The sequence below is a fragment of the Panulirus ornatus genome, chromosome 57 (assembly GCF_036320965.1).
Source record: "Panulirus ornatus isolate Po-2019 chromosome 57, ASM3632096v1, whole genome shotgun sequence".
In the NCBI taxonomy this organism is placed as follows: Eukaryota; Metazoa; Arthropoda; class Malacostraca; order Decapoda; family Palinuridae; genus Panulirus; species Panulirus ornatus.
In genome coordinates this window covers 32029394-32054093 of record NC_092280.1, presented here as the reverse complement: position 1 = coordinate 32054093, position 24700 = coordinate 32029394, and the positions used below count along the sequence as shown (strand labels likewise).

Genomic DNA, 24700 nt, shown 5'->3' with positions numbered 1-24700 from the left:
AAGAAAAAGTATGTACATCATATTTATAGACATATATAAGCAGTGCGGTTTCAGAAGTGGTAGAGGATGTGTGGATCAGGTGTTTGCTTTGAAGAATGTATGTGAGAAATACTTAGAAAAGCAAAGGGATTTGTATGTAGCATTTATGGATCTGGAGAAGGCATATGATAGAGTTGATAGAGATGCTCTGTGGAAGGTATTAAGAATATATGGTGTGGGAGGCAAGTTGTTAGAAGCAGTGAAAAGTTTTTATCGAGGATGTAAGGCATGTGTACGTGTAGGAAGAGAGGAAAGTGATTGGTTCTCAGTGAATGTAGGTTTGCGGCAGGGGTGTGTGATGTCTCCATGGTTGTTTAATTTGTTTATGGATGGGGTTGTAAAGGAGGTAAATGCAAGAGTCCTGGAAAGAGGGGCAAGTATGAAGTCTGTTGGGGATGAGAGAGCTTGGGAAGTGAGTCAATTGTTGTTCGCTGATGATACAGCGCTGGTGGCTGATTCATGTGAGAAACTGCAGAAGCTGGTGACTGAGTTTGGTAAAGTGTGTGGAAGAAGAAAGTTGAGAGTAAATGTGAATAAGAGCAAGGTTATTAGGTACAGTAGGGGTGAGGGTCAAGTCAATTGGGAGGTGAGTTTGAATGGAGAAAAACTGGAGGAAGTGAAGTGTTTTAGATATCTGGGAGTGGATCTGTCAGCGGATGGAACCATGGAAGCGGAAGTGGATCATAGGGTGGGGGAGGGGGCGAAAATTTTGGGAGCCTTGAAAAATGTGTGGAAGTCGAGAACATTATCTCGGAAAGCAAAAATGGGTATGTTTGAGGGAATAGTGGTACCAACAATGCTGTATGGTTGCGAGGCGTGGGCTATGGATAGAGATGTGCGCAGGAGGATGGATGTGCTGGAAATGAGATGTTTGAGGACAATGTGTGGTGTGAGGTGGTTTGAGCGAGTAAGTAACGTAAGGGTAAGAGAGATGTGTGGAAATAAAAAGAGCGTGGTTGAGAGAGCAGAAGAGGGTGTTTTGAAATGGTTTGGGCACATGGAGAGAATGAGTGAGGAGAGATTGACCAAGAGGATATATGTGTCGGAGGTGGAGGGAACGAGGAGAAGAGGGAGACCAAATTGGAGGTGGAAAGATGGAGTGAAAAAGATTTTGTGTGATCGGGGCCTGAACATGCAGGAGGGTGAAAGGAGGGCAAGAAATAGAGTGAATTGGAGTCATGTGGTATACAGGGGTTGACGTGCTGTCAGTGGATTGAAGCAAGGCATGTGAAGCGTCTGGGGTAAACCATGGAAAGCTGTGTAGGTATGTATATTTGCGTGTGTGGACGTGTGTATGTACATGTGTATGGGGGGGGGGGCCATTTCTTTCGTCTGTTTCCTTGCGCTACCTCGCAAACGCGGGAGACAGCGACAAAGTATATAAAAAAAAAAAAAAAAAAAAAAAAAAAAAAAAAAAAAAAAATACAATAACATAAACATATATGAATAATGGATCATATATCATTGGAAAGTCTAACTGCACAGAGAGAAGTCTGCATACCAGTCTGGTACAAGATACATTGTACACCTGGCAATGTTACAGTCTGAACATTTATTCAACTGATAGGCTTCCCACACATATAAATAGCACATTACAATATCAAATCAATATTTTTTTTCATACTTAATAACTGTTTCCCACATTAGTGAGGTAATGCCTGTAAATAGATGAAGAAAGATACGTGCATTCACATACACGTGCTGTCAATGGATTGAACCAGTGCATATGAAGCATCTGGGGTAAACCATGGAAAGGTCTGTGGGACCTGGTTGTGGAAAGGGAGCTGTGGTTTCGGTGCATTACACATGACAGCTTTAGCGAGGTAGCATAAGGAAACAGACAAAGAATAGCCAACCCACCCAAATACACATGTATATACATAAATGCCCACACACACACACATATACATACATGTATATTTCAATGTATACATACACACACATACACAGACATATACACATGTACATATTCATACTTGCCGCCTTCATCCATTCCTATCGCCACCCCGTCACACATGCAAATGCATCCCCCCCCCTCCAGCGAGGAAGGGCCAGGAACAGACAAAAAGCCACATTTGTTCACACTCATTCTCTAGCTGTCATGTGTAATGCACCAAAGCCACAGCTCCCTCTCCACATCCAGGCCCCACAAAACTTTCCATGGTTTACCCCAGACGCTTCACATGCCCTCGTTCAATCCAATGACAACACATCGACCCCAGTATACCAAATCGTTCCAATTCACTTTATTCCTGGCATGCCTTTCACACTTCTGTATGTTTAGGCCCCGACTGCTCAAAATCTTTTTCACTCCATCCTTCTACCTCCAATTTGATATACCGCTTCTCCTTCCCTCCACCTCTGACAAATACATCCTCTTTGTCAATCATTCCTTACTCATTCTCTCCAAGTGTCCAAACCATTTCAACACACCCTCTTCTGCTCTCTCAACCACACTTTTTTCATTACCACACATTTCTCTTTCCCTTTCATTACTTACTCGATTAAACCACCTCACACCACAATATCCTCAAACATTTCATTTCCAGCACAACCACCCTCCTCTGCACAACCCTATCCATAGCCCATGCCTCACAACCATATAACATTACTGGAACCACAATTCCTCCAAACATACCCATTTTTGATCTCTGAGATAACGTTCTCACCTTCCACACATTCTTCAACCCTCCCGGAACCTTCGCTCCCTCCCCCACCCTGTGACACTTCCACTTTCATAGTTCCATCCGCTGCTAAGTCCACTCCCAGATATCTAAAACACTTCACTTCCTCCAGTTTTTCTCCATTCAAACTTACCTCCCAATTAACTTGTCTCTAAACCCTACTAAATCTAATAACCTTGCTCCTACTCACATTTACTCTCAAATTTCTTCTTTCACACACTTTACCAGACCCAGACACCAGCTTCTGCAGTTTCTCACCAGAATCAGCCACCAGCACTGTATCATCAGTGAACAACAATTGACACTTCCATAGCCCTCTCATCCACAACAGACTGCATACTCGCCCCTCTCTCCAAAACTCTAGAATTCACCTCCCTAACAACCCCATCCATAAACAAATTAAACAACCATGGAGACATCACACAACCCTGCCGCAAACCAACATTCACTGGGAACCAATCACTATCATCTCTTCCTATTCGTATACAGGCCTTACATCCTTGGTAGAAACTTTTCCCCACTTCTAGCAACTTACCTCCCACACCATATACTCTTTAAACATTCTACAAAGCATCTCTATCCACATAATCATATGCCTTCTCCAGATCCATAAATGCTACAAACAAATCCATCTGTTTTTCTAAATATTTCTCACATACATTCTTTAGCAAACACCTGATCCACATATCCTCTACCACTTCTGAAACCACACTGCTCTTCCCCAATCTGACTCTCTGTACATGCCTTTACCCTTTCAATCAACACCCTCACATACAATTTCCCAGGAATACTCAACAAACTTATGCCTCTGTAATTTGAACACTCACCTTTATCCCCTTTACCTTTGTACAATGGCACTATGTATGCATTCCGCCAATCTCAGGCACTTCACCATCATCCATACATACACTGAATATCCTTACCAACCAATCAACAACACAGTCACCTCCTTTTTTTATAAATTCCACTGCAATACCATCCAAACCCGCCACCTTGCCGGTTTTCATCTTCTGCCAAGCTTTCACTATCTCTTCTCTGTTTAACAAACCATTCTACGTGACCCTCTCACTTCGCACACTAACCCAACCAAAACACCCTATATTTGCCACTCTATCATCAAACACATTCAACAACCTTCAAAATATTCACTCCATCTCCTTCTCACTTCATCACTACTTGTTATTACCTCCCCATTTGCCCCCTTCACCAATGTTTCCATTTGTTCTCCTCTTACACACTTTATTTACCTCCTTCCAAAATATCTTTTTATTCTCCCTAAAATCTAATGATTATTCTCTCATCCCAACTCTTATTTGTCCTCTTTTTCACTTCTTGCACCTTTCTCTTGACCTCCAGCTGCTTTCTTTTACACATCTCCCAGTCATTTGCACTACTTCCCAACAAAAGATTTCCAACACTTCTCTCTTCTCTTTCACTAGCATTCTTACTTCTTCATCCCCACCATTCACTACCTTTTCTAATCTGCCCACCTCCCACCTTCCTCATGCCCCATGCATCTTTTGTTCAAGCCATCACTGCTTCCCTAAATACATCTCATTCCTCCCCCACTTCCCTTACATCATTTGCTTTCACATTTTGCCATTCTGCACTCAATCTCTACAGGTACTTCCTCACACAAGTCTCCTTTTCAAGCTCACTTACTCACACCACTCTATTCTCCCCAACATTCTCTCATCTTTTCTGAAAACCTCTACAAATCTTTACCTTTGCCTCCACAAGATAGTGATCAGACATCCCTCTAGCTACCCCTCTCAGCACATTAAAATGTATATCTCTCTTTCTAGACCATATACATACATGCATATATACACCTAAACATACCTATACATATGTATGCATACATACCTATATATAAACATGTATATATTCATACTTGCTCACCTTCATCCATTCCCAATGCCACCACACCCCACAGGAAACATAACAAACACAGGAAAGAAAAACAAAAAACAGACATTCTCTTCTCTTCCCTCACACCTCCATCCCCACTCCTTGCATCAGCATGGTAGTGCCAGAAAACCAAGGAAGAAAGGCCACACTGCTCACATCCATACATGAGCTGTCATATGTAATGCACTGTAACCACAGCTACCTATCCAAATCCAGGCCCCACAGACTTTTCCATGGTTTACCCCAGATGTTTCACATGCCCTGGTTCAGTCCACTAACAACATGTTGACACCAGTTTACTAAATCATTCCAATTCACTCTATTCTGTGCACGCCTTTCATCCTTCTGCATGTTCAGGACACAAATGCTCAAAATTGATTTCACTCCATCCTTCCATCTCCAATTTGGTCTCTACTTCACCTTGTTCTCTCCACCTCAGACACATATATATTCTCTTTGTCAACATTTCCTCACTCATTCTCTCCATATGTCCAAACCATCTCAACACACCCTCTTCACCTCTCTCACCCATAGTCTTTATATTTCCACACATCTCTCATACCCTTTCATTACTTACTTGATCAAACCACCTCACACCTAATACTGTCCTCAAACATTTCATTTCCAACACATCCACCCTCCTCCCTACAACCCTATCTACTGACCATGTCTCACAACCATATAATATTGCTGGAACTACTATTCCTTCAAACATACATCTTTTTAACCTCTGAGCTAACGTTCTCTCTTTCCACACATTCCTCATCACTCCTAGAACCTTCACCCCCTCCTTCATCCTATGGCACACTTCTACTTCCATGGGTCTATTCACTGCAAAGTCCACTCCCAGATATCTGAAACACTTCACTTCCTCCAGTTTCTCTTCATTCAAACTTACATCCCAATCAACTTGTCCCTCAACCCTGCTGAACCTAATAAACTTTTATTCACATTTACTTTCAACTTTCTCCTTTCACACACTTTTCCAAACTCAGTCACCAACATCTTCAGTTTCATCACTCGAATCAGCCATAAGTGCTGTATCATCAGTGAACAACACTTGACTCACTTCCCAGGCCCTATCATCCCAACAGACTGCATGCTCACCCCTCTCTCCAAGACTCTTGCATTTACCTTCCTCAGCACCCCATAAACAAATTAAGCAACCATGGTGACATCACACACCCCTGCCACACACCGACCTTCACTTAGAACCATTCACTCTCCTCTCTTCCTACTCATACACACACCTTAAACCATTGATAAACACTTCTCATTGCTTCTGTCAACTTATCTCCTACATCATATATTCTCAAGACCCTTAAACAAAGCATCTCTATCAACCCTATCATATGCCTTTTCCAGATCCATAAATGCCACAGAAATCCATGTTTTCTAAGCATTTCTCATACACATTCTTCAAAACAAACAACTGATCAGCACATCCTCTACCACTTCTGAAACCACACTGATTCTCCCCAATCTAATGCTCTGTAAATGCCTTAACCCTCTCAATCACCTCCCAAACAACTTACCAGGTATACTCAGTAAACATAAACCTCAGCAGTTTGAAAATTCACCTGTATCCACTTTACCTTTATAATAAAATGGCACTATACAAAAATTTAGCCAATCCTTAAGCCCTTCATCATGATCCATACATACACTAAATATCCTTAACAGCCAATGAACAACATAATCACTCCTTTCTTAATAAATTTGATTGCAATAACATCCACTCCCACCTCCTTGCCACATTTCACCTTCCACGAGGCTTCCACCACCTCTTCTCTTCACCAAACTACTCTCTATGACTCTCTCACTTCACATACTACCCTAAAGAAAACACTCTACATCTACCAATCTATCATCAAACACATTTAACAACCTTTCAAAACACTCACTACATCTCACTTCATCACTACGTGTTATCACTTCCCCTTTTGCCCCCATCATTGATGTTCCCATTCGTTCTCTTGTCTTTCACACATTATTTACCTCCTTCCAAAACTTCTTATTCTCTTTAAAGTTTAATGACATTCTCTCACCCCAACACTCATTTGTCCTCTTTTCCAACCCTTGCACCTTCCTCTTGACCTCATGCCACTTTTACTTATATATATCTTGCACTCACTTGCAGTCCTTCCCTGTAAGTACCACCCAAACACCACTCTTTTCTCCTTCATTAGTAACTTTACTTCTTCATCCCACCACTCACTACCCTTCCTAATCTACCCTCATCCCACATTTCACATGCTACATAAATCTCTTGCATATGCCATCACTACTCCCCTAAATACTTTCCATTACTCACCCACTCCCCCTCACTTCATTTGCTCTCACCTTTTGCCATTCTCTACTCAATCTCTGCTGGTATCTCTTCACAAGAACTCTCCTTTCCAAGCTCATTTACTCTCACCACTCTCTTCTCCCCAACATTGTTTCCTCTTTTTCAAAAACCTCTAAAAATATTTCATCCTCGCCTCCACAAGATAATGGTCAGACATCCTACCAGCTGCCCCTCTCAGCACATTTACATTCAAAAGTCTCTCCTTCACATGCTTATCAATTCACACATAATCTAATAATGCCCACTGACTATCTCCTACTCTTATACATATATTTGTGTATATCTCTCATCTTAAACAAGGTATTCCCTATCATAAATATTTTTCAGCACACAACTCCACAAGCTCTTCACCATTTTCATTCATAACAATGAATACCCCATGCACACCAACTATACCCTTAACTACCATTCTGCTTACCTTCACATCTAAATCACCCACCACTAATACCTGGTCTCATGCACAAAAACTGCTGACACTAACTCAGCTGCTCCTAAAACACTTGCCTATCACCCATCTCTCACCCTCCACTTTCAATTCTACCCATTTCAATTTAGAATTTACTTCCTTACACTCTACCTTTACCTATCTATCTATACCTCTGTTGCCTGTTCCATTCTGGAACTCCATCAAGGGGGTGGCCATGGCAATAAAGTCTCCATAAATAGTGAACTCTATTGTTGCTTCTCAGCCTCTACTGCCTCATCCTTTAACAGGCCACAGGCAAAGGGCAAGTCCAGTGCAGTCTTTGCAGAGGCTCCTACCTAATGTCCCTACCTACTACTTTTACCTAATGCTTCTACCTAATTCTCCTACCTAGTGCTTGTATCTAATGCTCCCATCATATTGCCAAAAGGCAGGGCTAGTGCACACAGCGCTCTCCACAGGAAAACCTAGTTACGACACAGGAACTGTGTGAGTAAAGTGTTGTCAAGAGTTATGTGTGAGAAGGAGAGACTGTATGATTGTAGACAGAATGCCAGTAGTCCACATAGAGGTTAGGCAGAAAAAACAGTTACCTGGGTCAGAGTAATACAACTTGAAAACCACTGAAATGCTCACTCACTACACAGCTGTCACTAACCCTCCCAATATCCAGGCGGATAGTTTAGGTCATTGGCTACCTACCAACTACTACCTACAAAGACATTTGGCTTCATCTTTTTGATTCATTCTTCAACATCTGTAGTGGGTAGGTATTCCAGCTACAATAATACTAATTCTATTGAGCCAACTGTATAATGTATATTAAAAAGAAACTTGTAGGCATTACAACATGTAATATGGAGCCAGAGCAAAACTTTTATCTTTTTGGCCATAACATTGTCCCCTCATGATAGTTTTGGAAAACTCTTTGTCTCTAAAAAAAAAGTCTAAGACTTTATGGTCAAGGTACAAGGAGACATTATTTATGAGGCTTTCTGAAGTGGAGCACAATTTGGATGATATGATATCTATCTGCTTTTACAGTTGCCATACTTTTGTTCTTTACCTCCTCAGTAGCTTTATTGAAAGGTGAAATCTTTTGTGTTGTTTCTGCAAAAAATACTGGGACAGTCATTTCTGGTAAAGCTGTTGCCTTGAATTCTTGTGGAAGAGCCGTTGTCTGTTCAACTGTGATATTAACATTCATCAAACCTGCAGAAATAGGCATGATTCTTGTCTTTGACAACAATACTGGTGTAGCTAATGTTGCCCCTGATGAGAAAGAATCCATCATGTCACAGTGTTAAGAGACAAAATGCTACTGACATGGAAACTGCCACCTCAGAAGTGCATCGTCATACTGATTTCATATTGATGGAGTGTAGGCTCTTATATGGTCACTAACAAATAGCTGTCTACCTACATGCCTGCCAACAAACTCAATTTCAAAGTCCTCCAACCATTTCCACGTCCTCAGCTTCACAGGTCTTGAAATTAACTTGCCATCTTTGTTTTTATATCACACATTCCCACAACTCCTTTAGCTCTTGTCCTCTCACCAACCCCAGACTTTACTCCTGAGAAATTTCCAAACCAAAAGTCCAGGTTTCTTTCCTCAAACATACTACCTATCTTTCCTCTCTTCTCATCTATGTTACATCCACACACATTCAGACACCCCAGTCTCAGCCTTTGAGGAGGATGAGCACTCCCTGCCTTGCTCCTTCTGTTTCCTCAATAAGAAATTAAAATACAAAAAGGGGAGGGTTTCCAGCCCCCCAACTCTTGCCCCCTTCAGTCACCTTCTATGAAATGTGAGGAATAAGGGGGTAGAATTCTTTCTCCTACCTTGGAGATCAAATTACTACATACACTGTAAACACTTGATTTAAAAAACTAATCAGGGGGAAAGCATTTCCGTTAATATATACCAAGAATGTACAGCATGTATACAAGTAGGAAGAGAGGAAAGTGATTGGTTCCTAGTGAAGGTCGCTTTGCGGCAGGGGTGCATAATGTCCCCATGGTTATCTAATTTGTTTACAGATGGGGTGTTCAGGGAGGTGAATGCAAAAGTTTTAGAGAGAGGGGCAAATATGCAGTCTGTTGTGGATAAGAGGGCTTGGAAAGTAAGTCAGTTGTTGTTCACTGATGATACAGCGCAAGTGGCTGATACGGGTGAGAAACTGCTGAGGTTGGTGACTGAGTTTGGTAAAGTGTGTGAAAGAAGAAAGTTGAGTGCAAATGTGAATAAGAGCAAGATCATTAGATTCAGTAGGGTTGAGGGACATGTTAAATGGGAGGTAAGTCTGAATGGAGAAAAAATGGAGGAAATGAAGTGTTATAGATATCTGGGAGTGGACTTTAGCAGCAGATGGAACCATGGAAGCAGAAGTGTGTCAAAGGGTGGGGGAGGGGGCAAAGGTTCTGGGAGCATTGGAGAATGTGTGGAAGGTGAGAACGTTATCTCGTAGAGCAAAAATGGGTATGTTTGAAGGAATAGTGGTTCCAACAATGTCATAAGGTTGTGAGGCATGGGCTATAGATAGGGTTGTTCAGAGGATGGTGGATGTGTTGGAAATGAAGTGTTTGAGGACAATAGGTGGTGTGAGGTGGTTTGATTAAGTAATGAAAGGGTAAGAGAGACGTGTGGTAATAAAAAAAATGTGATTAAGAGAGCAGAAGAGGGTGCGTTAAAATGGTTTTGACATATGGAGAGAATGTGTCAGGAAAGACTGACAAAGAGGATATATGTGTCAGAGGTGAAGGGAACAAGGAGAGGTGGGAGACCAAATTGGAGGTGGAAGGATGGAGTGAAAAATATTTCGAGCAACTGGGGCCTGAACATGCAGGAGGGTGAAAGGCATGCAAGGAACAGGGTGAAATGGAACAATGTGGTATACTGGGGTCAATGTGCTGTCAGTGGATTGAACCAGGGCATGTGAAGTGTCTGGGGTAAACCATGGAAAGGTTTGTGGGGCATGGATGTGGAAAGGGTGCTGTGGTTTCTGTGCATTACACATGACAGCTAGAGACTAAGTGTGAACAAATGTGGCTGTTTTTGTCTTTTCCTGGTGCTACCATGCTGAAGGGGGGGATACTATTTCATGCATAGAGGGGTAATGACGGAAATGGATGAAGGCAGCAAGTGTGAATATGTACGTGCATATAAGTATATGTCTGTGTATGTATATGTATGTATACGTTGAAAAGTATATGTTTGTATATGTACGTGTATGGGTGTTTATGTATAATTATCTTGTTTTATCATAATTTGTCGCTGTCTCCCGCATTAGCGAGGTAGTGCAAGGAAACAGACAAAAGAATGGCCCAACCCACCCACATCCACATGTATATACATACACATCCACACATGCAAATATACATACCTATACATTTCAATGTATACATATATACACATACAAAGACATACACATATATACACATGCACATAATTCATACTTGCTGCCTTTATTCATTCCTGTCGTCACCCAGCCACAAATGAAATGACATCCCCTCGCCTCGCACGTGCGTGAGGTAGCACTAGGAAAAGACAACAAAAGGCCACATTTGTTCACACTCAGCCTCTAGCTGTCATGTATAATGCACCGAAACCACAGCTCCCTTTCCACATCCAGGCCCCACAAATCTTTCCATGGTTTACCCCAGACGCTTCACATGCCCTGGTTCAATATAAATATTATGATACTATACTCAGTCGCTGTCTCCCGCGTTAGCGAGGTAGCACAAGCAAACAGACAAAACAATGGCCCAACTCACCCACATACACATGCATATACATAAACGCTCACACACGCACATATACATACTTATACATTTCAACAGACATATACATATATACACATCTACATATTCATACTTGATGCCTTCATCCATTCCCATCACCAACCCACCACACATGAAATGACGACCCCCTCCCCCAGGGAATGCGTGAGGTAGTGCTAGGAAAAGACAACAAAGGCCACATTTGTTCACACTCAGTTTCTAGCTATCATGTGTAATACACCAAAACCACAGCTCCCTTTCCACATCCATGCCCCACAGACTATTCCACGGTTTACCCCAGATGCTTCACATGCCCTGCTTCAATGTATATGCATGTGTATGTGTATATAGGTGTATGTGGGTGAGTGGGCCATTATTCGTCTGTTTCCTTGTGCTACCTCACTGACGCGGGAAACCGCAATTAAGTATATGTATATATATATATATATAAATATGTATATTTCATATTTATTTCATTTATTATACTTTGTCGCTGTCTCCCACCTTAGCGAGGTAGCGCAAAGAAACAGACAAAAGAATGGCCCAAACCAACACACACATGTATATATATATATATACACGTCAACACACGCACATATACATACCTATACATCTCAGCGTATACATATATATACACACACAGACATATACATATATACACATGTACATATGATTAGAAAGGATAGTGAGTGGTGGGATGAAGAAGTAAGATTATTAGTGAAAGAGAAGAGAGAGGCATTTGGACGATTTTTGCAGGGAAAAAATGCAACTGAGTGGGAGATGTATAAAAGAAAGAGACAGGAGGTCAAGAGAAAGGTGCAAGAGGTGAAAAAGAGGGCAAATGAGAGTTGGGGAGAGAGAGTATCATTAAATTTTAGGGAGAATAAAAAGATGTTCTGGAAGGAGGTAAATAAAGTGCGTAAGACAAGGGAGCAAATGGGAACTTCAGTGAAGGGCGCAAATGGGGAGGTGATAACAAGTAGTGGTGATGTGAGAAGGAGATGGAGTGAGTATTTTGAAGGTTTGTTGAATGTGTTTGATGATAGAGTGGCAGATATAGGGTGTTTTGGTCGAGGTGGTGTGCAAAGTGAGAGGGTTAGGGAAAATGATTTGGTAAACAGAGAAGAGGTAGTAAAAGCTTTGCGGAAGATGAAAGCCGGCAAGGCAGCAGGTTTGGATGGCATTGCAGTGGAATTTATTAAAAAAGGGGGTGACTGTATCGTTGACTGGTTGGTAAGGTTATTTAATGTATGTATGACTCATGGTGAGGTGCCTGAGGATTGGCGGAATGCGTGCATAGTGCCATTGTACAAAGGCAAAGGGGATAAGAGTGAGTGCTCAAATTACAGAGGTATAAGTTTGTTGAGTATTCCTGGTAAATCATATGGGAGGGTATTGACTGAGAGGGTGAAGGCATGTACAGAGCATCAGATTGGGGAACAGCAGTGTGGTTTCAGAAGTGGTAGAGGATGTGTGGATCAGGTGTTTGCTTTGAAGAATGTATGTGAGAAATACTTAGAAAAGAACATGGATTTGTATGTAGCATTTATGGATCTGGAGAAGGCATATGATAGAGTTGATAGAGATGCTCTGTGGAAGGTATTAAGAATATATGGTGTGGGAGGCAAGTTGTTAGAAGCAGTGAAAAGTTTTTATCGAGGATGTAAGGCATGTGTACGTGTAGGAAGAGAGGAAAGTGATTGGTTCTCAGTGAATGTAGGTTTGCAGCAGGGGTGTGTGATGTCTCCATGGTTGTTTAATTTGTTTATGGATGGGGTTGTTAGGGAGGTGAATGCAAGAGTTTTGGAATGAGGGGCAAGTATGAAGTCTGTTGTGGATGAGAGAGCTTGGGAAGTGAGTCAGTTGTTGTTCGCTGATGATACAGCGCTGGTGGCTGATTCATGTGAGAAACTGCAGAAGCTGGTGACTGAGTTTGGTAAAGTGTGTGAAAGAAGAAAGTTAAGAGTAAATGTGAATAAGAGCAAGGTTATTAGGTACAGTAGGGTTGAGGGTCAAGTCAATTGGGAGGTAAGTTTGAATGGAGAAAAACTGGAGGAAGTAAAGTGTTTTAGATATCTGGGAGTGGATCTGGCAATGGATGGAACCATGGAAGCACGTGAGATGCAAGTGGCATGCATACGCTGGGAGATGGGCAAGTTTAAAGTTTAGCGAGTGGTGGAATGACAAAGTAAAGTTGCTCGTGAAAGAGGAAAGAGAAGCCATCGGGCAGTACTTACAGGAAAGGAGCGCAAATGATTGGGAAATGTAAAAGAGAAAGTGGCACGAGGTGAAGAGGAAGTTGCATGGGTTGGAAAGGATGGCAAATGAGAGTTGAGAGGAGCAAGTATCAGTAAACTTTTGGAAGAATCAGTAAACTTTTGGAAGAATAAGATGTTTTGGAAGGAAGTAATTAGCGTGCATCAAACATAAGAACAACAGGAAGATCAATGAAAGGGGCAAAAAGGAAAGACAGGAGGTGATGGAATGTGTATTCTGAAAGACTGTTAAATGTGTTTGATGTTAGGGCAGCACATATATAGTGTTTGAGTCAGGGTGGTATGAGAAGTGAGAGATTCATGGAAAGTGATTTGGTGAAGAGAGAAGAGGTGGTGAATGCCTTGCTTAACATGAAATTTGGCAAGGTGGCTGGAGCGGATGGTACTCCACATGAATTTCTCAAGAAAGAGGAGACTGTATTGTCAACTGGTTAGTTTAAGATTTTCAGTTTATGTATGAATAGGTCATGGTGATGTGCCTGAGAACTGGCAGATGGCATTTGCTCTGCCACTAAACAAAGAAAAGGGGGACAGAGGGAAATGTTCAGAGGTGTAACTGAAGTTACATGGGATAGTAATAATTGAGGGGATGAAAGCATGTACAGAGCATTAGATTGTTGTTTTCCACATTACCAAGGTGGCAACAGGAACAGATGAAGAATGGCCACATCTGCTCACATCCATTGTCTAGCTGTCATATGTCATGTACCAAAACCACAGCCCCCTATCCACAAACAGGTTCCAAAGACCTTTCTATGGTTTCCCCTGGCTGCTTCATATGCCCTGGTTCAGTCCACTGACAGAGAGTTACCGCAATATCCCATTTCAAACTAATTCACTGTCCCATGCATGCTTTTCACCCTCCTGCATGTTCAGGCCTGAGGCAATACTTTTTAACATCTTTCCTAATATACTGTTAACCCATCTTTTTGTTATGGCCACTGATTACTCTGGAGCTGCATCTTTTGAAGAAATGTTCCTAGTCAATATCGTTCACTTGATCTTGAAACTTGGAAGCTGTTACAAGACCCCTCTTTCCTCTCCTCTGGTAGAAAGGAGAGAGCATTGTACCTCCAGCCTTTCATTGTACCTCAAGTCTCTTAATTCAAGTACCATCTTTGTTGTTCTTTTATGTACCCTCTCAATCAGATCTTCGAGCTTCTTATGGTGCAGTGACCACACTTGGGAGGCATATTCCAGTTTTGGTTTGATACATGTAGTGAATAGTCTTACAGATGTCCTTCTTCATGTATTTCAATGCCATTCTTATTTTTGTATACAGCCAGTTTGCCTCTCACAATTCTCTAGTGTGTGGCTCTAGCAACAGACTAGACACAATGTTGACTACTAGATCTCTTTTACATGCGCATTCCTGTAAATTATTTCCAACTATATAATATTCATACCAAGGCCTTCTTTTACCCTGTACCATCTTCATCACCTTGCACCTACCCAGATTAAATCTCATCAGCCATTTACATGACCAATTTTTGAGTTTCTCCAGGTCTCCCTGTAGGCTTATGTAACAATCATTCTTTATTTTCCAAATGATCATAGTATCATCCACAAACAAGTTTAGCTACAAATCCAGGCAAGTAAATTTCTACACACCTAAAACAGCAATGGGCCCAATACTTAGCTGTGAGGCACCCCGCTTGTAACCCCATGCCACTCTGAGGATGCATCTCAACTTTTCCCCCCCTCCCAATAAGGTAGTCTTCTATCTAATGAAGGAGCCACCCCTTGTTCCTTTCTAAAAATCTAGCTTTTTATTCAACCTCCGATGAGGAATTATGTCAAAGGCTTTCTGGCAGTCCATAACTACTCCCTCTCTTCGATCGAAGATGGAGCTCACCCTGTCATAGAAGTCTAGAAGATAGTCAGACGTGACCTCCTTTCCCTAAAGCCATGTTGTATCTCAGTTAAAAACTTTTTCCTGTACAAGCAGTCATTCATTTGCTTTCTAATCATCTTTTCTAATCTTCACCACACTACACTTGTTTGTGACACTGAACTAGAGTTTAGTGCAGTTTCCTGATCCCTTATATCAAATGCAGAAACAAGATTTGCCCTTTTCCATGTCCTCGAAACTACACCTCCACAAATAACATATTGCATATGGGACTGGGTAAGTTTTGGTAGATGGTTTTCTCTTTCTGCTTATAAGATATAATCCATAAACTGACAATCAGATTCAATGATGTGAGCTTCAATATTAGAGAAGATTTCATCAGCGCCATCAAGGTTAGTAAAATTACAAGTGGTGAATTTGTATCACATGAACCACTGACTCTCATCACTTTAGATGATACTGGGTATACAGCAGGGAAGGTGAAGGAAGTTTGGCCAGGAATTCAAGTGGAGTATCCAAAACCCATGTCCTTCTGGAGTGCAGCTCATCAACTTAAACGAAAATTGGTGAAAGCATGAAACATTCCAACAGTAAGGAATATGATGATTTCTGCTTTCTCGGATAATGAAGTCTGAATTTTCACCCAAAGTTTTAGCCACATGTAAAAGATGAAACAAACAAATCCAAACTGAAAAACTTTGTTGCACATGAGGGGTTGAAGACAATGCTTTTGCAGTATTCATCAATATCCTACCAGCTGTTGTATAAGTAATGAAATTTTATGCAGATGAACCAAAGACACACCTTCAACAGCTGATGCAACATATTTGTTTTACTCCGTTCCTATGACTTTCTACCACTGATTAAAATGATTCAACGTTAATGATAAAGCCAGTGCACCTCAGAGAATCTGCTGCAGACATCAGGTTAAGTCATACAACCCTCCATGAGACATGATAGAGTGCTCCACTGGCTTTTAATAACATACATAGGGAAATTGCCATCCATGCTGAAGAAGTTTATGAGTGTTTTAACACAGCCTTGACATAAGCCTTTTCCCAGTGTAATGACTGACTCACACATTTGAAACTAACTAATAACTTAGTAACAGTTTACTGACTAGTCCAAGTATATAATTTGCCAAAAAATTATTATGATGTTACTTAAATCTTTCCCATCATTATAAAAGTTCACCTGAGCTTCATCATTAGCTCTGAAATGTTGAAAGCTATTGTTTTCCTAATATGTATATATCTATTTGCTGAAAAATAAGTTGTTACATCTCAACACAGGGGACAAACACATGATCCTTTAATTATGATAACCTTCTTGCTTGAATATTTCAATTCTTACCTTACTCTTAATCAATTCATCACAATAAAAATATATTCGTGGTATGTCAGCTTTTAAGATTTACAAACTTCAATGATTCAGGGTTCCTGCTTTAATTATATGTGTATGCTATAGTGCATTATTAACACAAACACTGACCCATACCACAGTAATCTACAGAGAAAAAAGGAAAGGTGGGTCACCTTCGAAAAATATGAGTGTAACACCTCCCCCCTGCCCATTTACCACACAATATATTTCCTGTCAATATTCTAAAATACAATTAACAAATTTTTAGCCAATGTTGCCTACTGTAGCATACTAATGTATTTTGTGGAAGCAACTAATTTTTGTGTTTTGCTCAGGTACCCCATTTATCTATTATGGTTTATTAGTGGCTGACAACAATGAAAACAGACATTAAATTGCTGTTTGAATCAGTTGACTATAATAAACAAAATAGCCAGGAAGTAACCCTTATAAGGACCTTACATGCTGTACTGGATATGTTAACATCAAGAAAGTGAGTGACTGAGGAATTTTTTTTTCAAATCATCAGCATAGTTAAATCATGGCTTTAGTCCCTCTCAGCAACAATGAAATACAAAAAATGTTAGAAGACTGCAAGAAAATGAGCAAAATACACCTGAAACCTAAACCTGTTATAATTTTAGCTTTTCTGTATATATCTTTATAATTCTCTTTCACAATCTCTACTCTAAGGATACAGTGATATACAAGAGGATTGCACCAGGGCCAGTGAAATACAAATGTTATGCAGTATGAAACTAACTGATGAAATTCAGGCTCATATTTGCAACTTATTGCTTTTCTTTACATACTTTATAAATCTCTTTTGTGACCTCCACTATGATGATGTAACACAACTTTTAAACTAGCTCAATTCCTAAATTACACACTTCAATAGTTACATAATTCCTTTTCTGACCCACAAGACACTTGCTGAATTATGGTGATATACCATCATTGCCACATCAGATGACTAATACCAAAATGGCATTGATATGCAGTCAGCATGAATGCCCAATTAAACTCCCAAAATACAAAGAAAAAAGCAAAATACTGCCATAATATCATCTCAGGTAATAAACTGTATGTACCATACAACAACAGGTACATTTCCCAGATTCTTCTGCATTCCACTTGTATATCTCTTTATTTTGGTATTTGAGCAGTATTTCAGTGTTTAAGAAGACCTACTCTCAGTATCAGTGTCAGGTCATTGCCTCTGAGACCTTTCTTTTCATTAAGCCCAGGTGAAATAAAAACAAAACTGTTACTGATTATGAAACCTTGCATATCTGGACTTGTCTGATGTTCAATAACTTGCTACTTTCAATTCATGCTCTATAAATATTGTTACAATATTTACATATTACAACACAGAAATTCACTTACTGTGAGTTTTTTCAGCAGAAGTGACTGTTGTCAGGTGGGGAGACTTTGTGTCAGAACGAACTGGTGACAAAACAGTATCTCCATGCTTTTTCTGCGACAAGTTTGATACTGCACCTCTGACAGAAGTTAACACAGTACCAGTGACTGTCGTGGGTAAAGCAGCTGGCACAATGATAGAGTTTGATGTAGAGATCGTCTTCAGCAGTGGTGCTGTTCCTATTATGGTTGAAACAACACTTGTGCTCATGCCACATGTGACAATTCGACTTTTTCCACTCTGACTTATGGTGCTCGGTACAGTAGTTGGAGATGTGACTGCTACTGCTGCCTGACGCAACAATGCTAACTGTCCTTGCTGCATTCGTGATATTGGAGCCTTCATTTCCTGCAAGGCTTGGTTAATTTCAAAGTTTTGCGGGCCCAGAGAAGCATCCTTAACTGTGCCTTTGGAGTGGCGTGCAGCCCCTTGTTGATGAACCTCCTGAATTAAACGGTGAGCAGTATGTGCAGAGCGTAACAGCTGCTGAGGAGTTAGACCTAGAGGGTCCAAATGTGGTTCCCGGATACTGGAGACAGCACGCACTAAGTCGCAGGTATTGATTTTAAAGACTGTGTGTTCATTGTTTGAAGACACAATGTTAACTGTGGTCAAATTTGCCTTTCGATCAACTGTTATTGTCACATTAGCAGTTCCTGGCTTATTAGATGGCTGTACTGCCACCATTTTGAGTGGTGTAAATGTCAACGGAGTATTCTCTTTAGAAGCTGCCAAGTTTTCAGTAGCTATGCTTTGTGGCTGCACCGACTGTTGCTGCTGCAGGTGTTGCTCCGAAGCGATTAATGGTCTTAGTATAAACGCAGGTCTAGGTAACTGTGAACTCACTGTTGTAACTGGTGTACTTGTAGTTGTCAAGGCTGCACAGAGGGAAGTGACTGGGGGTGCTGCAAGCCGAAGATGAACCATACCAACTGGTAATTTCTTAAATTCTGCTCGAACTGGACCTGAGGGTATTTTTAAAAGTCCTTTAGGAGCTACACTAATTGAGGCAGTGGTGGTAGTTGTGGTAGCAGTTGTAACACTTACAATTGAGTTACAACTGATAGCAGTAACAATGCTACAACTAGTCACAGTTACAGTCTTGGGTGTGGCTGTGTTTAAGGTATTTCCATTCAATACTGACATAGAGACATTTGAATTTGTTACATTAGTAAGTGTAGTCTGAGGAGGTGGCATAGCAGTGGTTGTAACCTGACTTGATACAGAAACATTTTTTGATACACAGGTTTTATCATGTGATTCTTTATTTTCCCTAGGCTCCAACTTTACCAAAAAGGTACCAGGAGAAACACTTCTTTCCAATTTTGGAGGTGCTTTGCTAAGAGTTTCTAACATGTCACCTGCATCAGAATTTGGAATTTCTAAAGTATCATTGGATGCATCCATGGCTAATATACTATAAAGTTTACTATCTACTTCACTGTTGGGACTTGTTAAGAGATCTGAGGGAAGCGCATTACTGTCTTCAGAACCCCTGGCACCAAATGGATTAAAGTTAAATTCCTCTTCCATCTGACGAGCAACTTCTCCATTTCTTTGAGCTTCTGTTTTGACAGGAGTTTCATCAAAACCAAGAGGTCTTGATGCCATATTTTCAATCTCTTGTGGACTCATCAGCTTGATTGGCTGGATATTCCTAACCATAAGGTCTAATTCATCAGGCGTTTCCCGATCTCTATTAGCCGTCTGAGTATTCTCTGACAGCGGTATTCTACACTCCACCGGTTCCCGATTTGATTCATTTTCCCCTCTACCTTGAACTACAGCATTAGATTCCTTTTTCTCCATTGTTACTGCAAGTAAAAGCTCCTGTGCATGTCGAGCCCAGTCCTCCTGTGCTCCTGGTAACAACAACTCTTCAAATAAGCCTTTGTCCTCAGCAGGTAATGATGTTAAATGCTCTGTTTTTCTGGAACTATATTTCTTACTAGGGTCCGTTAACAGTAATTCTTCAAAAAGACCTTTATCCACCTGCATAAGTGTCTCAAGTTTTTTTGTGAAGCTATTCCGTCGGCTGCCAGTGCCACCCAAATTTTCACCAATATCAGGGAATGAAAACTGATTTGGCAGCATCGTTCCCGTGCTTGATGAACCACTACCTTCACTAACATTATCTTTAGAAGTCACTAGACCACAGTCCTGACCACTAACATGAAACTGCACACTACTTTTTAGGTTAAAAAAGTCATTAATATCGACCTCAGGCTGTTTCATTTCAGAGTCAAAATCAAAACTGGAGAGACTATCACTGCGTGTCTTCAGCCATTCTTCTATATGTTGAAGATCTGCTCCTAAGTCTGAAGCAGGGTCCACGTCTTCTTCTCCTGACCTCAGCATCCCGTTAATCACATTCTCGCTGTCACAATTACCTATCCCTCCACTATCACTCACACTGCCGCCATGTTGACTTGTGATAGTGGTTATGGAGGGTGTTTGGGATAATGGTGCCATCCCTTGTCCTTCAGTACCTTCAGAGTCACTCCCTCCACTCTTGAGAATGAACACACGTGTAACCTCCCCAACATCATCGCGTGAAATGTTTAGGGTTCCGTTCTGTGACATGTGAACCCCCGTCTCGGATTTACCTATGGGGTCTTCCGCGAGAACAACAATCAATGAGAAGCTCTGTGACTAGCCCATCCCATCTATTGTTTGGTTAAAAGAGCTCAATGAAATGAAAAGGGAGTCTTCCACACGCGGAAATAGACTAAGGCTCAAACACTAGTAATTTGCTGTGTTTATATCTGAATTTACGCGTTGAATCTATATGTCATCCTATAAGAACGAATACGATAAATTGTTAAGTAAGTTCGGTAATTTCTTGGGAGTAGACAGCACAAAAGCACTTTGGAAAGCTTCATATGAAACGTAATATAAATGAATGAGAACTAGAACGAGTCTTTTAATCAGATATCAAAGGCCAATACTTAATATCTGACAGGCAATATATTTTATCTAAATCATAAGCTTCCTATAAAGATTGTATCACAAGAGGAAAAAGAGACTGAATATTTTATATTTGGAATCTCCAGTTTAATAACATATAGATATGTATTATATAGAAAACTCTGAACTTGAATTGTGGAGTTTTGGCAACAACACATGTTAGTCTCCGCCCCTCTACCAAACAGCTGATGGTGATAACACTGGTATGACATTTACCTTTATGCTAATATCGAACACAACCTCTTTGGTTGTCCTCTTCCTCGGGATCACTGGGGTAAAACTGAATGCCGGATACGATTAAGGAAGAGGTATGAAAACAGTATCAGTATTGATTAATTAGAGATGAATTGTGTACAGCACTGTAGTATAGTGTGCAGCGGAGTTTGGAGTGTTACCCACTTATCTGTTTTACCGCCGCGTGTTCCTTGGGTCGCCTTAACAGTCCATTTGTTTTGACGGTGGTCGAGACCAATATTTTGCTAAGAAAGTTTTGGTTAAAGCGGGTCAGAGTGTTTTTAGTTGTCATTTGGAGCCACATAGCCATGGGCGCCACGAGCCTGTGTGGGGTAGTGGTTAACGTTAGCAGGGCCCAGCCTGGGGTCACACCTACAAGGATGTGCCACACCCAACATACTCCCAACCTAGCAGTTTATCGTCTTGTCGGGTCACGTTTGTAAATGAGGATATTTTTTACTGTTTACGCCCCACAGAAGTTAAGAAATTTCTTTTATATGCAATCAGTAGATGAATTTTTTTTTAATCACTCTGACATATATCAGTTAGGAACATTCATCTCATAGGTTAGGTTCGGCAAGGTTCATATTGGTTACCAGAAAAACTCTTCGGGACAATATTTGTAAAATTACCTAAATGGATACATGTCTTAAGCTGTATGTGTGTGTGTGAACACATGCACTGGAGTAAAGACATAGTACATGTATACAGGATTAAGAGGCAGGGCAGCACAAGTAAAAAGCTTTGTTCTCATAGCACACAACTAGTAATTACAAAGGCCAAGATACTAAAGTAGCAATTGGGGCCAATGCAAACCCTAACCTCACCCTCAGGCTTGCTACATAAGCCAGTGTACATGTAAAGGGCACAGTTCAGACCGTGGTACATCCTTATCTAACCTGACCTCTTATGCTTGCAGGATAGACTGCATGGAAGAGAAATGTAGGTTTTGACGTTTTAAAAACCTTTTTTCTTTGAGATGGTGACTTGTGCAATTTTTCCTGGATTCCTTACTCTTTCCTGCATTCCCCTCTGTCTTTTGATAATATCTCTTTCTGTTCAAAGATGTGACTGCTTTTGGGTTGACACTGGCGGTCCACAAATTCAAACCATTGGGCAATTATGAGTGAAGGAGACTATGACATTATCTCTGTTGCAGTATCCTATTGGCCAAAGCCATACCTGAAACAAGGCAACTGGTGCCATCTTGTTGGGTGGATGGAGAAGCTAGGTACCCTACCAGAAAGATAGAGGGATAGAAAGTTCTTACCCAGACTTTTCTAGAATTTATCCTTGAGAATCTTTCATGCTCTTGGAACACTGTCTCAGAAAAAATAGTTTCGTGTCTTATTTGTCTGTCTTTTCGTGTTAACCTTCATTACGTTTCTCTTATATATATATATGCTTATACAATTCTTGTTATCGTCACATTCTTTTCATTCAATGCAGGCACATAACATTACCTTCGTTAATGACAATCTGCCTGGAAATGATTTCAAATTGTTAAATTTGAATATTTTTTCATTGCTGTTTTGTTTTGGCCCATGAAAGTTTGGATTGGTCAGCCACAGAAATGTCTAGGGAAGAGTATTTGTGACACCCTGTTGTGAAAAATGGAAAAAGTCTTCATTTTGTGGAACTCCATATATTAGGTGATACAGGGACTCTGCTTGCATGATGTTACACCTCAAGTGAAATGTCACCTTTACCAAGGTTGTGTCATGAGGAGTACTGTTTCATCAAAGAACGTCTCATCTCAGAGATATCCACATCTCCTTGCCAATGGAAGTAGCACAGTCATGGGCTGCAGGAGCCTCTTGAAAGAGATCCTAGGTAAAACTAGGATTGGTTCTCAGTAAGGGTTCCTGGGGTAATGAATATATAAATGAATAAGATATATTATAAACTGCTGCTGTTTAGCACTGTATATCAAAATTCTTAATTTTACTATTTTTTTGCTTCGTTGCTGTCTCCCGCGTTTGCGAGGTAGCACAAGGAAACAGACAAAAGAAATGGCCCAACCCACCCCCATACACATGTATGTACATACACGTCCACACACGCAAATATACATACCCATACATCTCAATGTACACATATATATACACACATAGGCACATACATATATATACACATGCACACAATTCACACTGTCTGCCTTTATTCATTCCCATCGCCACCTCGCCACACATGGAATAACATCCCCCTCCCCCCTCATGTGTGCGAGGTAGCACTAGGAAAAGACAACAAAGACCCCATTCGTTCACACACAGTCTCTAGCTGTCATGCAATAATGCCCAAAACCACAGCTCCCTTTCCACATCCAGGCCCCACACAACTTTCCATGGTTTACCCCAGACGCTTCACATGCCCTGATTCAATCCATTGACAGCACGTCGACCCCGGTATACCACATCGATCCAATTCACTCTACTCCTTGCCCGCCTTTCACCCTCCTGCATGTTCAGGCCCTGATCACTCAAAATCTTTTTCACTCCATCTTTCCACCTCCAATTTGGTCTCCCACTTCTCCTCGTTCCCTCCACCTCCGACACATATATCCTCTTGGTCAATCTTTCCTCACTAATTCTCTCCATGTGCCCAAACCATTTCAAAACACCCTCTTCTGCTCTCTCAACTACGCTCGTTTTATTTCCACGCATCTCTCTTACCCTTACGTTACTTACTCGACCAAACCACCTCACACCACATATTGTCCTCAAACATCTCATTTCCAACACATCCACCCTCCTGCGCACAACTCTATCCATAGCCCACGCCTCGCAACCATACAGTATTGTTGGAACCACTGTTCTTTCAAACATAGCCACTTTTGCTTTCCGAGATAATGTTCTCAACTTCCACACGTTCTTCAAGGCTCCCAGGATTTTCGCCCCCTCCCCCACCCTGTGATTCACTTCCGCTTCCATGGTTCCATCCGCTGCCCAACCCACTCTCAGATATCTAAAACACTTTACTTCCTCCAGTTTTTCTCCATTCAAACTTACCTCCCAATTAACTTGACCCTCAACCCTGCTGTACCTAATAACCTTGCTCTTATTCACATTTACTCTTAACTTTCTTCTTTCACACACTTTCCCAAACTCAGTCACCAGCTTCTGCAGTTTCTCACATGAATCAGCCACCAGCGCTGTATCATCAGCGAACAACAACTGACTCACTTCTCAAGCTCTCTCATCCCCAACAGACTTCATACTTACCCCTTTCCAAAACTCTTGCATTCACCTCCCTAACAACCCCATCCATAAACAAATTAAACAACCATGGAGACATCACACACCCCTGCCGCAAACCTGCATTCACTGAGAACCAGTCGCTTTCCTCTCTTTCTACATGTACACATGCCTTACATCCTCCATAAAATCTTT

General features: G+C 41.0%; 1 protein-coding gene across 1 annotated transcript in view; it reads right to left on the bottom strand.

The window, feature by feature from the left end:
* The window catches only part of LOC139766425 (uncharacterized), a 136566-nt gene extending 115771 nt beyond the window's left edge, over positions 1–20795 (bottom strand). The window contains exon 1 of the mRNA XM_071695114.1: positions 18074–20795. Within this exon, the coding sequence (XP_071551215.1) occupies positions 18074–20693 (2620 nt within the window). The 5' untranslated portion in view covers positions 20694–20795. The remainder of the gene's footprint in view (positions 1–18073) is intronic.
* Positions 20796–24700: the final 3905 nt, after the last annotated feature.